The sequence below is a fragment of the Mastomys coucha genome, unplaced genomic scaffold, assembly GCF_008632895.1.
Source record: "Mastomys coucha isolate ucsf_1 unplaced genomic scaffold, UCSF_Mcou_1 pScaffold11, whole genome shotgun sequence".
Classification (NCBI taxonomy): Eukaryota; Metazoa; Chordata; class Mammalia; order Rodentia; family Muridae; genus Mastomys; species Mastomys coucha.
This window is the reverse complement of record NW_022196893.1, coordinates 30,416,026-30,431,338: the sequence shown is the minus strand read 5'-3', so window position 1 is coordinate 30,431,338 and position 15,313 is coordinate 30,416,026. Positions and strand designations below refer to the sequence as shown.

The 15,313-nt window shown below is 46.3% G+C and overlaps 1 protein-coding gene across 1 annotated transcript in view; it reads right to left on the bottom strand.

Moving 5' to 3' along the window:
- Positions 1-283: 283 nt before the first annotated feature.
- Positions 284-15,313, bottom strand: part of Spats2 (spermatogenesis associated serine rich 2) — a 78,076-nt gene continuing 63,046 nt past the window's right edge. Inside the window, exons 9-13 of the mRNA XM_031355200.1 lie at positions 14,607-14,665; positions 7,618-7,727; positions 4,558-4,660; positions 2,408-2,625; positions 284-1,450 (exon numbers count right to left, since the gene is read on the bottom strand). Coding sequence (XP_031211060.1) covers positions 1,154-1,450; positions 2,408-2,625; positions 4,558-4,660; positions 7,618-7,727; positions 14,607-14,665 — 787 coding nt within the window. The 3' untranslated portion in view covers positions 284-1,153. The remainder of the gene's footprint in view (positions 1,451-2,407; positions 2,626-4,557; positions 4,661-7,617; positions 7,728-14,606; positions 14,666-15,313) is intronic.

The following is a 15,313-nucleotide window of genomic DNA, read 5'->3' as shown; positions in this document are numbered from 1 at the left end:
AGAGCTCAATGACAGGGTTCCACTCACAGGGGTAGTGACGGGACTGGGGGAGAGGCGGGCAGCTGGGATGCTTCTCGAGCTGAGCACGCCTCTGAAGTCACCATTCCCTGGAGGACCTTCCACACAAGGAACAGCTGCACTTGCTCAGCCTGGCTTCCACGTTCTGAAACAAGGCTGGCTGCAGCCGACAAGTGCGGTGGGGGTCAGACGCCATCATCTAAGGCACAGAACGAGCTGTCCAAGTGACTTCTACCCAGGAGGCCAAAGAGAAGGAGTGAAGGAGTCACGTGATGTACTAGCTTTTATTTATTCACTTATAAAGATGACCGAAACAATGGTGACGAGTAACACCTTAGATTAACACTAATTATATTATATAAAATTGGTTCATAACAGTATTCAGGAAAGGGGAGGGGAGAACAACAAAAAAATCTCCGAACACTGAAACAAAGAAAAACATTTTTTCTTTAAAAAAACTTAAAATGCTACTTTCCCATAGACTTCCTTAGACCAGGTTTCAGCCTAAGGTAAGAGAAGCAAGGCTTTGGGCATTTGGAAGAAACTGCAGGTTAAGGGACGGTGCCAAGCGTGGAACGGAAACCCGACGTTGACTGTCAGATCTCAGGCACATTCCAGACAGAGGCAGGTTCTCAGGTGTTCCCTGCGCTCTCTCTGTTTCATGAACTAACACACATTTCCCTTTTCTGACTGACCAGTATTGTATAAAATCCCTCATTCCTACCCTCACTCAAACTGTCAACTAGTGGGAACCTGGCAGGCACCTGTGGCATCTGCTTCAAATGGACCGGAGCTAGGCCCAGTGCTGACATTCTTCCTCCCGACAGCCTCTGCGGTAGGCAGCTGGAGGACAGGAGCGCTGGGAAGAAGGCTGCTCACCTTGGGGAAAACTGGCAGCAGCTGCCTTGGTTCCTGGTGGAAACGACCAACCAGAGTCAGTCCATGTCACTAGGAGAGGCCAAGGGAAAACAGCTTTCATTCAAAAATAAGGAGAGAAGAAATCAAAAATATTTAGGATGGCCCAAAGAGATATGCATAAATTTCTTTTTGTTATTAAATCTAAGTATACATTTCCTAAAGTCCAGTTATCAGGGTGAACTGGATGGGAGAGGAGAGAGGCCAACTGGGATTCCCCTCAAGAGTTCGCAGCTTCAGCCTGCGAGGCCCTTGGTCTGCGCTGTGGGAGCCCCTTTTTGAATGAAGGCTTCGGTGGGCTGGGCTCCGTGCTGGCTCCAGTTCCATTGGTCCCTGCAGAGTAAGGGCGGCTCCATTCGCCAGCATTTCCTGGGGCCTGATACCTGGGCCCGGAAGAATACCATGAGCTGTTTCTGTAGCGACCCACATTGTCATGCCGCCCTTGGTTTGGGGGGTCAGCGGTCTTTTGGTTTTGTGGCCGGTAGCCTTGTCCTCCTCTCCTGCTGCCTGAAAATACCTATGGTGAAAAGAAACAATACAACGTTCAGGGTGCTCTGTTGTGATGATACCTGCTTTGTTTCAGTTTGGCTTAGAGCAGTGTTCTGATGGCAAAACCATGCTTGGGATTCAGTTCTACCAGCCAGTCCAGCCTGTCACTTGGTCATAATTAAACCAGCTTTACTTCTCTCCAGGCCTCGTATGCCCAGGTCTTCTCAAGAGGAGTTGCCATCTCTTCACATGCCCACAGGAAGGCTACAAGCTCAAAGTCAGCTGAGCACCGAATCCCACGTCTGCACTGCAGGCCTAAGCCACTTGGGAAGGTGTGTGCACATGGCGCAATGAAAGCACATGGTCTGCCGTGCTGCGTGCTATGAGCTGCAGATGACACCACACTGCGGCGAAAACTAGCACACCTTCCTCATTCCAACCCAGGAAGCTTACAGGACTGGCTTTTTGGTCTTCCAGTTCCAATGCATTCAGTTCTAAAGAATTATGTATAGCTTTAATTGCTCTTATGTTTATTTCTCCTTCAAGCCAGGGAAGAGACTGGATTTCTCTGCTCTTTCTAGACTTTCCTCACCCCTGGAGGGTTCACATTTTCTTTCCCTGATCTACTCATATGGGGTTCTCAAGTCCTGCAGCTTTCAGATGCATGGTGGTGAACTTGCCACTTGGACTGCTCTTGTCTACCCTGAGATGGGTGCACAACTCCTGGTGTGACTAATTACTAGACAATACAACCCACAACAAACTGCTAACAAAACAAAGTCAGCTATCTGGGGCTACGGGAAGTCTCGGTCCGCTGATGGCTTAGAACACCATCTCAAACGATTTCTTAGGAACTGAGACAAGATGGATGCAAAAAGAGCTACGGAGAAAAGCCGAGAAGAAAGTGACACAGTGGGCTGCGAGCACTTAAATGCCAAGAACTGGGGCCACTCTTCCATGGCACGCTCAGGTAAAGCCAGCTTACCTCCCGATGAGCCTGGCAGGGCCGGTCACTGGAGTTGCTCATGGCTGCAGAAGCCTCTCTTGGGGCACTGTTTCTCTTGTTAGCACCTGGGAGGCTGGGAGCAGAGGCGTCAGGGGAGGAAGCAGCAGCAGAGCCGTCACTTGGGCCAGTCAAGGACACAGGTACCACCACCGAACTGCATCGAGACCGGTTTGAATAGCTGTTCTTTGGATGAGACACTGAAACAGAAACATGAGGACTATGTTGTGGTCATATAATACATTCACGATGAGCAATGTAAGGAAAAGAATTGTTTGAGGGATGTCTCAGTGGGTAAAAACTTGCTCCACAAGCCTGGTCAGCAGACTGTCTCACCCACGGGAGTGGAGACAGAATCTACTTCACAAAGTTCTCAAACCCCACTGCTTTGTAAAAAATTCCTAGAGAGGAGTACAGTCAAACCATGCCCCATCCCCGCCCCCACGCTGACAGCCCCTCAGCTTGTCCTTGACCTAAACTCCCTGTTGTAGACTAACCCTGGAGTGACGGGATGGGCTATCTGCTCCTTGGAACAGTCCCAAAAGACAGACTTTGCAAAGAAGGAACGGCATGAACTGTCAGATCTCCTGCATCCTTCTTAAATGGAATGACGTTACGGTACCATACTCAGAACTTGTGAAGTACGGTAGTGACGTAAGATGACAAGTTTTATAAATAGAACTATATTAAATAAATATATTTATATGGTCATATAAATAGAACTTGTCTTTGCAACAAACGTGTCTTTCCAAGTTTCTTTCTGCTAAAATAGCCCCAAATTCAATAAAACCAATATAACAAAAACTACTAGTATTTTCAATTCAAATGTTGCCAGATATCAATGTTTAAAGCCCTTCTTGGATGTCCTCTTGGCTCGAAGCCTGGACTGTGACAGGTTAACAGTCACTGCTCTGAGGCCAATGTTTCACTCTTGTGTGTTGTGGTGCAGGGCAGCAAGCACCATGCTAGAGCCCCAGTGCCAGCACTGAGAAGAGGGGAGCAAGTTCAGAGCCTGATCTATTATTAATGTATGATTTCAAACTCTCACTCACGGGTCCCCTATTATCTCCCACTTTAAAAGAAAAAGGATTTATTTTGTGTGTATAAGTGTTTAGCCTGAATGTAGATATATACATCATGTGTGTGCCTGGTCCCCATGAAGGTCAAAAAGACGACGCCGAATCTCTTGGAACAGGTGCTGCGGATGGCAGTGCTCTACCATGTGGGTGCTGGAAAACGAACCTAGGTCCTTTATAAGAGCAACACTTATTAAGGGCTCTTAATCACTGAGTCACCTCTCCAGCCCCATGATTTATTTTTATTTGTTCATGTGTATGTGTCTGTGTGTGTGCAAGTGCCCACAGAGGCCAGGAGAGGGATGCCTGGGGACAGAGTTATGGGTGGCTCATATCTACCCAATGTAGGTCCTAGGAACTGAACTCAGGTCCTTTGGAAGAGCATCAAGTCCTTTCAACCCCTAAGTTGTCTCTCCAGCCCCAGCTCTTTCCCACTTACGATGCTATCACTTAAGGGTCTCTTATGCACCTAGCAAGGTAAGAACTGTAGTCTCTACTTGAAGGAATAAACCAAGGTCCAGGATATCAATGCTGAAGTGGATTTGCCTCAGGTGCTCCTCACACTCCCCTGCTGTCCTCAGGTGCCTGCTCCTCACACTCTCCTGCTGTCCTCAGGTGCCTGCTCCTCACACTCTCCTGCTGTCCTCAGGTGCTCCTCACACTCTCCTGCTGTCCTCAGGTGCTCCTCACACTCTCCTGCTGTCCTCACATGACCCTGCTGTATCACACACCTCTTTACTCAGTAGAAAATAATGAAAGAGTGCTCTGCTAGGTGCTGGAGCACTTGAAGGATGGAGGCAAGAGAAGACTGAATTTAAGACCAGCCTCAGAGACTCAGCAAGTTTGTAGCCAGTCTAGGCTCCAGAAGAACAAAGACTATCTCATCCTTCAGGACTGGCAAGTACTAGTCTTTAGAGTACCCCACTGACTTTCCACAAACCCGAAACAAGAGTCACCCAGGAGCGTGCAGAGGACAGGCCAGTCAGCACGCGTGCCTTACTACCACAGGACAGTCTCCTCAGCATCGAAGGGCCAGAATCTCTCACCCTCTCTCACCTTGTCCGAATGAATCAATACTCTGTTTTAGAGTCTCCACATCACAGGTGAACCGGGCTACTCTTCCAAGATCTTCATCATATTTACGCTCACTAACAAAGTGCTGGAGAAAAGAGAGAAAAGATTCCAGGTAATACGAGTATTGCATACAGAATCAAAACCACATAAACATACATACATACATGAAACAGAACTATCTTTAATTTTCTCATTTTTACTGCTTTAAAGTTTGTTAAATGATCATTCCATTACCAATGCTGAGTAATCAGACAAATACACTCATGTTCTTAAGGGCCCAAAGACAATCTTCATAGTTTGATGAAATGTTATAAATGGCCAACACCCAATGGTATAACCTACAGGAATGGTAAGGAAGGAAGGAAGAATTTATAGCAAAGAGTCATCTCCCTGCTGGAGTACCCTCCACATGGGTCCATTTTACACAGAAGCAGAGGGAGCCGTACTCATGGCTCCCACAATGACCCCATTCGGTAGATGGTTTGTTGTCCTTCAGTAGAAACCTAAGAAGAGCCATATCGTCTCCTAGTAAATAGGACTTCAGAATCTTTGAAATAGGAGCAATTTCTTGAGATGGAAAATCATTCACGTGGAAAGGCAACTCTGCAAATGAGACATTTATGCTGCAAGTGATTTAATCCTTTCAAAGCGGACTGTGCTAACTGGCCCACTGGGTCAAACGCTCACTATACTATGGAAAGTATGTGACAAGACCATGTCAGGGTGAAGCACTTGTGGGGACCTATTAGATAAACAATATCTCAGTGGCCTGGATCACCCCTCTACCCACCCACACTGCACATGAGAGGTCAGAGAAAATGTACACCAGCTGACCTCCTGCCTGGAGCAGACCTCCTGACTGGGGAGTCGACTCCTACTTTAAACGCATCCGAATTCTTGGAATGTATCCAGAAATACCGATAGGGAAAGAAGAGAAAAATTACCCTTGAGATTTGACATCCTAAACACTCTGAGCACACTGCAGCTTAGCACACAAACCTCCTGTAATGGCGCTTTCAGATGCAGAATATCTGTCTCATATTAATTCTGAAACAAATTCTAGGGTTTGTTGAGCCAAAGATATAATAGAAATGACAGAAGTACAATGATCTAGAAATAAGACACTTAAATTGCACAGCATCCACTTCAGTGCATTAAAACTCGGAAAGAAACAGATTAGATTCTTAGTCAGCCGCAGGAATATTTCTAGAAACCTTTTACCCTCGTAGGAAGAGAACAGATGAAGCCCACGGGAGCCAGAATTCTCATCTAATTACAAAGGGGTTTCTGGTGTCTCCCAAACACTTGAATGAGACTGACTGGCACCAGTATGGCTCTATCCAATGCTGCAATAGACTATTGCTGAGTAGGAAATGTCATTTAAATTTACACTTTCTGGCTCTTATACCCCAATCAATTCTCAGAAGAATTGAGACAGGAGTTCTCAGCAGGTCTGTTATGAACACTGACCTCCTGGAAGATCCTAGGTTACCTCACCCCATGTCTGCGCTTTCTCCAAGCCATCCATCATAGGCCTGCACAGGCAGCATTCCTCTCAAACATGGCAGAAAGCCCATGTTCAGAACCAGCCATGATGAAAGGCTTAGGAATAGGAAGCACCCCCACCCCAACTCCTTGCTCCAAAAGCTTTCTGTTTCTAAACAATGGCTTAGAACACACTTTCCATGAGACCTACCAACAATTCAATTTCTCCTGGGATCACACACTTATTCTCAGAAATACAATTTTTTTGAACAATTCATTTACTTTATGTGTAACAAGTATTTGCTTGTGTCTATACATGTATACTTCATGTGTACCTGGTGCCCAAGGAGGCCTTGGACAGAAGAGGGTGTTGGAGCGCCTGGAACCGGAGTCATCAACATGTGAGTCTGCGAAATGAACCCGCTCCTCAGCAAGCAGTTGCGTCCTTTACCACAGAGCCTTGCCCTCCAGTCCTAAGACACCTCTCCTTCCCCCTCTCAAGGGTTATTTATTTTTATTTTATGTAGATGAGTGTTCTGCCTGCGTGTATGTATGTATAGAATGTGGGCCAGAAGCAAGCATCAGTCACGCTGAAACTGGAGTTACAGATGGTTGTTAACCATCATGTGGGTACTGGAAAAGCAGTCAGAGCTCTCAACCTATGAGCCAGCTCTCCAGGCCTCCAAACATTATTATTCAGAAAACAGTTTTAAAGATACTAGGCCAAGCATGGTGCTCACATTTGTAATCCTCAAACTCTGGAGGCACAGCCAAGAATATCTGAAACTGGAGGTCAATTTGGGCTATGCAGCGAGAGGGGCCTTAAATAATAAAGGTATGGACGCCGAACTTCAGGAGTGTCTATGAGGAGATTAAAATATAATAAAGATCTTAAATTGTTAACATTTCTCTAGAAAACCAGAATTGACCAAACTGTTAAAAACATGTGTTCTAAGGCAGTGTGCTAGGCACTACTTAGTATTGTTCACAGTCTGGTGAGCCAAGACAGATGAGCCATGTAAAACTGTTAACTATGCTATGAAAGCCCCGAAGGAGGAGAGGGCCAGAAGTGTCTGCAAACGGCCTGTGAACAGGAGAGGAAGAACACACGGGGAGCCCGGGGCGGCACGAGGGTGGCGTCAGAGCCCAGCAGTCAGTGTAAGGATTCTAGTGTTGATCCTAAAGTGTGAGCAGGTGGAAGCCAGGAAGAACAGGACAGCGGCAAGACTCAAGCAAGCCTACCACAGAAGGCAGAGCAACAGGGGACAGTACTTCCTCTTCATGGTGGAATGGAAACGGAAAACAAGATTCAACAGCAAGTCCAAGGATGGGCAGGGTCTCCTGACAGACTTATCTGAGAAAGGCAGATGTCTCCTAAGATTTCCTACCGGGAAAACTGGATAGATGACAGAACCAGTTAAAGAAAAAGAAAGTCTGGAAAGGGGCCAGGCTCAGAGGGAACCTCATGGGTTTAGGATGGTAGGTGAAGCTCTGACTCCAGGAGATTGTCTATGCTGGCTGGCCCCGAGAGTCCATGAAGAGAGAAGGAAGTGTCACCTTGATATCGGCCCTGAGTTCAACCAACTGCTCCTCTGACATCCGAACAGCCACATCTGTCATCTTCCTTAGAAGCTCTGCTTTCTTCTGACGGCTGAGCAAGATTTCCACTGTGGACGAAAACGGGGCATCAAGTTTATGCTGCAGTTAGAGGGGTACGGAGCACCCGCCTCGGTGTGTATCTAGACGGTCTAGGGCCTAGCTGCCCACTCATGCAGACAATGAAGATACCAAAGGCTCAGCTTCCAGCTGAGGGGTCTCTGCAGGCAGTTAAAAGACAAACACTATCAATTACAGGACTTATAAAATCACCACCCCAGTTTGTTCTCAAGAAGCATACAAATGTATAACATTTGACACAAATTTCATCAAGAACAAACTGATACAAAGTGAAAAGCGAAGTATCCATCCTTGCACTCTGGCTTCACTGTCCTCTGCTCAGACAGAGAACCACTAAGAAACTGCATAGTGCAAACGCTGCCTCTCTATGCACAGCACAGACCTCTCCCTCCGGCTCACGGAGTCTGTAAGGCACACCTCTTCCCTTCACCAGAACCACTGCTAACCTGCTGTTCATGTCTCACTCCTCACTCGGCTGTCCACTCTACAGACACACCAAACTAGTTAGTGCATCTACTAATGGCAGATATTCAAGCCCTTATACTCTTCTTTTTTTTTAAAGCACCTGTTTCTACAGATATGGTAAGTAACAGATTATAAAAACCTCCCTAAGAAGCTGAGCTAGGGGCTGTCAGACAAATGACCCAAGAAACCTCACCACCAGTCTAGGAACTGATGTCTAGTAAGGCTGTTCTGAGACAGCCTCTCACTCTGTAGTCTGAGCTTGTCTGAGCTCTGTAGCACAGGATGGCACAGGGATCTTCTGCCCCAGCCTTCCAAGTACTGGAATTACACACATAAGCCATTATGCCCAGCTCTGTCCTGCAAGAGTCCATCACTGTTTTCTCTTTTGTTTGTTTCTTTTACATTTTGGTTTTTCTTTTTTTCTTTTTTTTTGGTTTTTTGAGACAGGGTTTCTCTGTATAGTTCTGGCTGTCCTGGAACTCACTCTGTAGACCAGGCTGGCCTTGAACTCAGAAATCCACCTGCCTCTGCCTCCCAAGTGCTGGGATTAAAGGCGTGCGCCACCACTGCCTGGCTACATTTTGGTTTTTCAAGACAGGATTTCTCTGTGTAGCCCTGGCTGTCCTGGAACTTACTCTGTAGACGACGATGACCTCAAACTTAAGAGATCTGCCTGCTTCTGCCTCCTGAGTGCTGGGGTTAAAGCTGTGCAGCACCCGGCAATCAGTTTTTCTAAGTGAGAATTCTTACTCTAATTCTCGTTCTCTGTGGACACAACCTAGAGGAAGGGGACATGGTCTCTTCCTTCAGTTTATGGACCCAAGCCCCAACATGCCGTCTCTAGCCTGACGAGAGCTCTACTTATTCAGAGGATGTGGCCTTTCAGACAAAGGGACCAACCATTATGCTTTGAAGGGGTGACCACGGACAAGAAATTGGGGTGTATTTATTCAATTTATTTAACAGATAACCTTTAGCAAACCTAGACACTATTGTGGGTGCCAGCAAGTCCTGGCTGACAAGAGCCTGATATAGCTGTCTCCTGAAAGGCTCTGCCAGTGCCCAAGTGGAGGCTCACAGCCATGCATTGGACTGAGCACAGGGTCCCCAGTGAAGGAGCTAGAGAAAGGACCCAAGGAGCTAAAGGGGTTTGTAGCCCCTTAGGAGGAACAACAATATGAACTAACTAGTACCCCCAGAGCTCCCAGGGACTAAATCACCAACCAAAGAGTACACATGGTGGGACTCATGGCTTCAGCTGCATATGTAGCAGAGGATGGCCTTGTTGGTCATCAAAGGGAGGAGAGGTCCTTGGCCCTGTGAAGGCTCTATGCCCCAGTGTAGGGGAATGCCAGGGCCAGGAATCAAGAGAGGGTGGGTTGGTGAGCAGGGGAGGGGGGAGAAGGAACAGGGTTTTTTTTGTTTGTTTGTTTGTTTGTTTCAGAGGGAAACCAGGAAAGGGGAGAACATTTGAAATGTAAAGAAAGAAAATATCTAATAAAAAAGAAAGATAGCCTTTAGCTTTTTACCTTATTTTATACACATGAACACACGGGCGTTTTGCCTGCATGTATGTCTGTGCACCATGTGTATGCTCTCAGGGGCAAGAAGAGGGAATTAGATTCCCCAGAACTGAAACTTACAGATTGCTATGAGCCACCATGTAGACGCTGGGAATCAGAGCCAGGTCCTCTGTAAGAACAGTGCTCTTAATGGCTGAGCCATCTCTCCAACCCCCTTAAAGGAGTGTATTTATCTTAAAATAGAGAGGGTCTCTGGGCAGCTGAAGCAGGGGATTTTCTTCTTGTCAGAACCATGTTCAGTCAGGTATGAGAATTAGTGCCTGCAATCTGCGCATCTGGACAGCTCAGGCAAGACTGTGACGTCAAGGCTAGCCTGGGCCACATACTGAGTTCTAGGCTGGTCTCAATAATACAGCAAGTCTCTGCCTTGAGAAATCGACCCAAAATGTATGAAACCAAATAAAAACGTAGAGTATCCTGTGCATAGGTCTAGTTTGGGCCTTGCTCCAGGTGAGGTGGCGTGTGCTCCAGCTCAGCGCTCAGCACCAATGTGAGCAGAGGGTGGACCAAACAGGAGGCTCTAGCTTTCCGCAGTCTGATGCTTACCCCTCCCTTTCCGAATCCTTAGGAGTTATCTTTTGATCAGAGCACACTGTAAGGGTGGCTAGAAAGGAGAGAGGAGCCTGGGTCCCAATGTCATGTTAGCGATACCCTGCTAACTATGGATTAATTATCTTTGGGCTTCTTCACACGAGAATAGGAAATACATTTACCTAGGTCACTCTATTGTGTGCAGTCCAATTCAATTCCTAAGTGACACACCCAGGGCCATGAGACAACTAGCAATGCCATGCTTGCTTGTAAAACCATTGAGCTAAATCCTCAGAACCTAAGGGAGCCAGGTGCGGTACACACATGGAGGCCAGAGGATATCTCCCCTCAGATACCAACTACTTTTCCCTAAAAGTCAAGGAGGCAAGACTGGCTGCCAGCGAGTGACAGTGGTCTAGCCTGCCTCGGCCTTCCCAAGGCTGGGATTGTAGGTACATGCCCCACTCTGCAGGGTTTTTTTGTTTTTTTTTTTTTTTTTTTGGTTTTTCGAGACAGGGTTTCTCTGTGTAGTCCTGGCTATCCTGGAACTCACTCTGTAGACCAGGCTGGCCTCGAACTTAGAAATCTGCCTGCCTCTGCCTCCCAAGTGCTGGGATTAAAGGCGTGCGCCACCACCGCCCGACTCGGCAGTTTTTAAATGTGGGTTCTGGAGACTGAGCTCCGGCCCTCGTGCTTCTTACTGACGGAGCTATATCTGAAGACCAACACTTGACTTTCATTTGTTCTTTTTAAAAAGATTTGCTTTCATATGTATGAGCGCTTGCCCACATGTATGTATGTCGGCCACATGTGTGCCTAGTGCCTATGGAGACCAGAGGAGATTATGGCATCCCTCTGGCATTGCAGGTACGTCAGTTGTGAGCCATCATGTGGGTACTGGAAGCTGAATCCTAGTTTTATCAAGATCAAGTGCTCGTAAGTGCTGAGCCAGCTCTCTAGCCGAACACTGACTTTCTTAGCAGCTATAAAAGACCTACTGGTCTACTCCCAAGATAAACCCACCGGCCAATCACACCAACCTCAGTTCTTCTCAGCCTCCAGCATTCTGGGATTTTAAGTGCAAAATTACAGATTTTTCAAGATTGAGAAAATACATTTTATGGGTTTATCTTTTTTTAAATTTAATTTTATATGTGTGAGTATTTTGTTTGCATGTATGCCTATGCATCATATACAAGCAGAGCTCAGAAGGGGCACTGGATGTCTTGAAACTGGAGTTACAAGTAGTTGTGAGACATCATGAATGTGAGGGCTGGGAATTGAACCCCAGTCCTCTGGAAGAGCAACCAGTGCTCTTAACCACTGAGCTCTCTTCCCAGCCCTCAACAAAGACACACGACTCAGAAAACACATCAAATGACTCAGAAAACCAATTAGGGTTGTGTGGCTAAATGGCTTCGTGGTTATGGGCACTGGCTCAAGCAGAGGACCCAGGCTGGAGCACCATCCCCAGCAGAGGAACCCAGGCTGGAGCACCATCCCCAGTAGAGGAACCCAGGCTGGAGCACCATCCCCAGTAGAGGAACCCAGGCTGGAGCACCATCCTCAGTAGAGGAACCCAGGCTGGAGCACCATCCTCAGTAGAGGAACCCAGGCTGGAGCACCATCCCAGGCTGGAGCACCATCCCAGGCTGGAGCACCATCCCCAGCAGAGGACCCAGGCTGGAGCACCATCATCTGCCAGAGGCCCCATGCTCTCTTCTGGCCTCTCTGGGCACATGGTACACATGTGATGCTGCACAGACACATAGCCAGACAAAATGACCACACAGATAATGAATTTTGGCTGACTGTGGGTCCCAGCACTCAGTAAGCAAGGCAGGTGGATCTTCTATGAGTTTGAGGCCAACCTTGTCTACAAAAAGTTGCAGGCCAGCTAGGACTACACAGTGAGATCCTGTCCCAGACAAACAAACAAACAAACAAACAAGAAACCAAAAACATTTTTTTTTTTTTTGAGGAAAAAGTAAAAGGAAGAAAACCAAAAGATATGATACTGGATAAGTCACATTTTCCCCAAAAGTTTCTTTACATGTCAAACAAAACAAAACAAAACAAAAAAACAAGAAAACCTACTTCAAAGTATCAAAACAAAGACCGAATTGAATGTGCATAAAGAAATTCGGAACTATGAAATAGTAGGAGTAAAGTGTTAATAAGCTGCAATGTGCTTTCCTGTCAGCACTGCTAGTGGGTTATTACATCTCATCACTGGGAACAGGTAACTTCAGAGTGAAAAAAGAGAAAGATGTAAAACTGATGAAGTTGGGTAAAACTTTGTAGCTTTTAATTTAAGAACTGGTCCAAACTGGATGATGGGACATTGCTAGGGTATGGACATTGTGTCCATACTCATAGGTGTGTGACTTAAAGCACAGAGAACTCTGGGTGTCTTCCTCAGCCATTCTCCGAGACATATAAGTGGGTCTGTCGGCAAACCTAGAGGTCATGCTTTGTCTAGACTGGCTGGACAGTGGACCCTGGGTCCTGTCAGTGCGTCCAGCTCTAGGGTTACAGACCCACACTGCTACACTCAGCCTTGATGTGGGCACTGCAATTTGAACTCAGTGCCTCCTGTTTGTGAAACAAGCATTTTATCCCACAGGTCATCTCTTGACCCCTTTCCACTGCTCGGCTTAGGATACGGTCTCTCCCTGGGATCTCAGCCTTGCCAACTGTGTCAGGTGTTTGTTTCTTCTCCAGGACTGGAGTTACAGGTATGTGCCAGCATGCCCAGCTTCTAGCTCATACATTCATGCTAGAACAGCAAGAATTTTATTGGCTGAGTCATCTTCCTAGCTCCCTAAAAGATACATACTTCTTTGTGTGTATGTATATTATATATTTGTATATGAATGTTTTGCCTGAAGGTATGCCTATTTACCCTGTGTATGCCTAGAACCTACAGAGGTCACAAGAGGGCATCAGATCACTTGGAACTGGAGTTCTAAGTAGTTCTTAGCCGCCGGGTGGATGTTGGGTGAGAATAGCGCCCAGGTCCTACAAAGGAGCAGCCAGTGCTCTTAACTTCTGACCCAGTGCTCCAGCCCCTAAAAGATGTATTTAAAAGCACTCTTTTCTTGAAAGTAAGGACTCTGCCTTTGACCAGTGTGTTTATCTGAACCGTTATCCTGTAAAAGAACCACAGAACAAGAACACGCTATTGCTGGGAAGTTCAAAGATCTCAAGATACACGGTTTAGTGCACATGGCATCCATTTCTGAGAAATAGACAGCATTGCTGCTGTACTCTCATCACTTTCCTTGGAGCAAACTATACTGTACTCCATCTTCTCCGGTCTCTCTTCCTATGCCTTTGGTCACAGGCACAATGACTTGTGAGTTACCACCTCAACCCAGAAAAGTATTCCCATCCTTACTAGTTTGAAAGTAGGTTAAGCAATCTTCCACACAAGTTCAATTTCATGAAAATAAAACCCACTGCTGGAGCTTGGGAACAAATGGCTCAGGAGGGTAAGGTACCACCAAACAAACCTGAGAGCCTGAGTTCAGCCCTGAATCCCCTGTGGAAGCACGAGTCAGTTCCTTAAAGCTGTCCCCTGACCTGTACACCTGCGCACAAAACCACCACTACTGTCAGCCTCTTCTACGGAAAGCCACACGCATTACCCAGGCAGGAGTACTGCTCTGCGATCTACGTTAGTAAGCGCACATGGCACCCTGGATTCTCCATTCACTGCCTTTTCCTTGCTGTCTGATTACAGACACTGAACAAAGACCATCCTAAAACGGAAAAACAAAGGAGATCCCATGACAGGGGACAAAAAGAACACATGCTTGATTGTAGGTCTTCTCTGACCATCCTCATAATTCTGCCTTGTCAAAAAATAAAAATAGTAACAATAAAAAATCCAGGGAAAGCAAAACAAAAGGCGGCTCGGGTGCCTACGGGGGCGCTTCTTTTTCCTAAGGTCGATGCAGACACCGGGATACAATCTCTTGTAAATTAAATTCTACATTCAGAATGCTAAAATATTTGGGAAAAAAATTTAAAAGACTCTTATGAAGAATTAATATGTCAACACAGTACAACTGCTCAAGACTGACTAATTTATAAACTCATTTTTGGATTACTGACTTGAGTGTTTAGTACATAAACTATTACTGTAGATAGTCACACTAAGCTTTGACTGAGAGGCAGAGACCTATTATTTGTATGGCTGATAGTTTTTAAGTCTCTATGTAGATCAGGCTGGCACCACCACGCCCTGGCTCTGCCACAGCTTTAATTAAATCACAATCATCTTACTTGCTTCAGCTTTCACTTTGTCCATCTCAGCAAGCAGTGCCACTTCTCGATCCATTAAACTAGGGGAAAATGAGAAAGAGAAAGGGTTAGAAGGGAAACTCAAACACCCAAATGGTCTAAAATTAGTAACGGAGAAACAGCACCTGTTTCACTGAAAGGATACTGCTAAGAAACAATGTATGGCTGCATCATAGTCTGCTATCATATTCTCAACAAAGAATACTTTAAAAGATTCTCAATACAAGGACCCCATCATTTTGTTCCTTGTAATAGCGCAGGCCAGCTACTACAAGTCAGGAGCTTAGACCAGCGACCAGCAGATGGCAGCACCAAGCCACAAAACTTTCTTAGTTATGCTAACTTAAGGACTTCTGGAAATTACTTATTTCCACAATTTTTGGTTTATCTTAAAAAAAAAAAAAAAAGGGTATGGTCTCACTGTGTATCGTGGCTGTCCTGGAACTCTATGCAGACCAGGCCAGCCTCGAACTCACAGAGATCCACCTGCCTCAGTGTCTTAATTGCTGGGATTAGGTGTGTGCCTCGGACCGGGATTTCTCGCGGGGTCCCTGTTCCGCGGGACACGGGATTCTGGCCAGGTGGGCACGGGATTCGGCTTTGACAAACAGACTACACAAGGGGTGGTGTAAAATCTGAGTGTATTTCTTTTAAAATAACATGAGGCTTTTACAATCATTGCAAAAGAG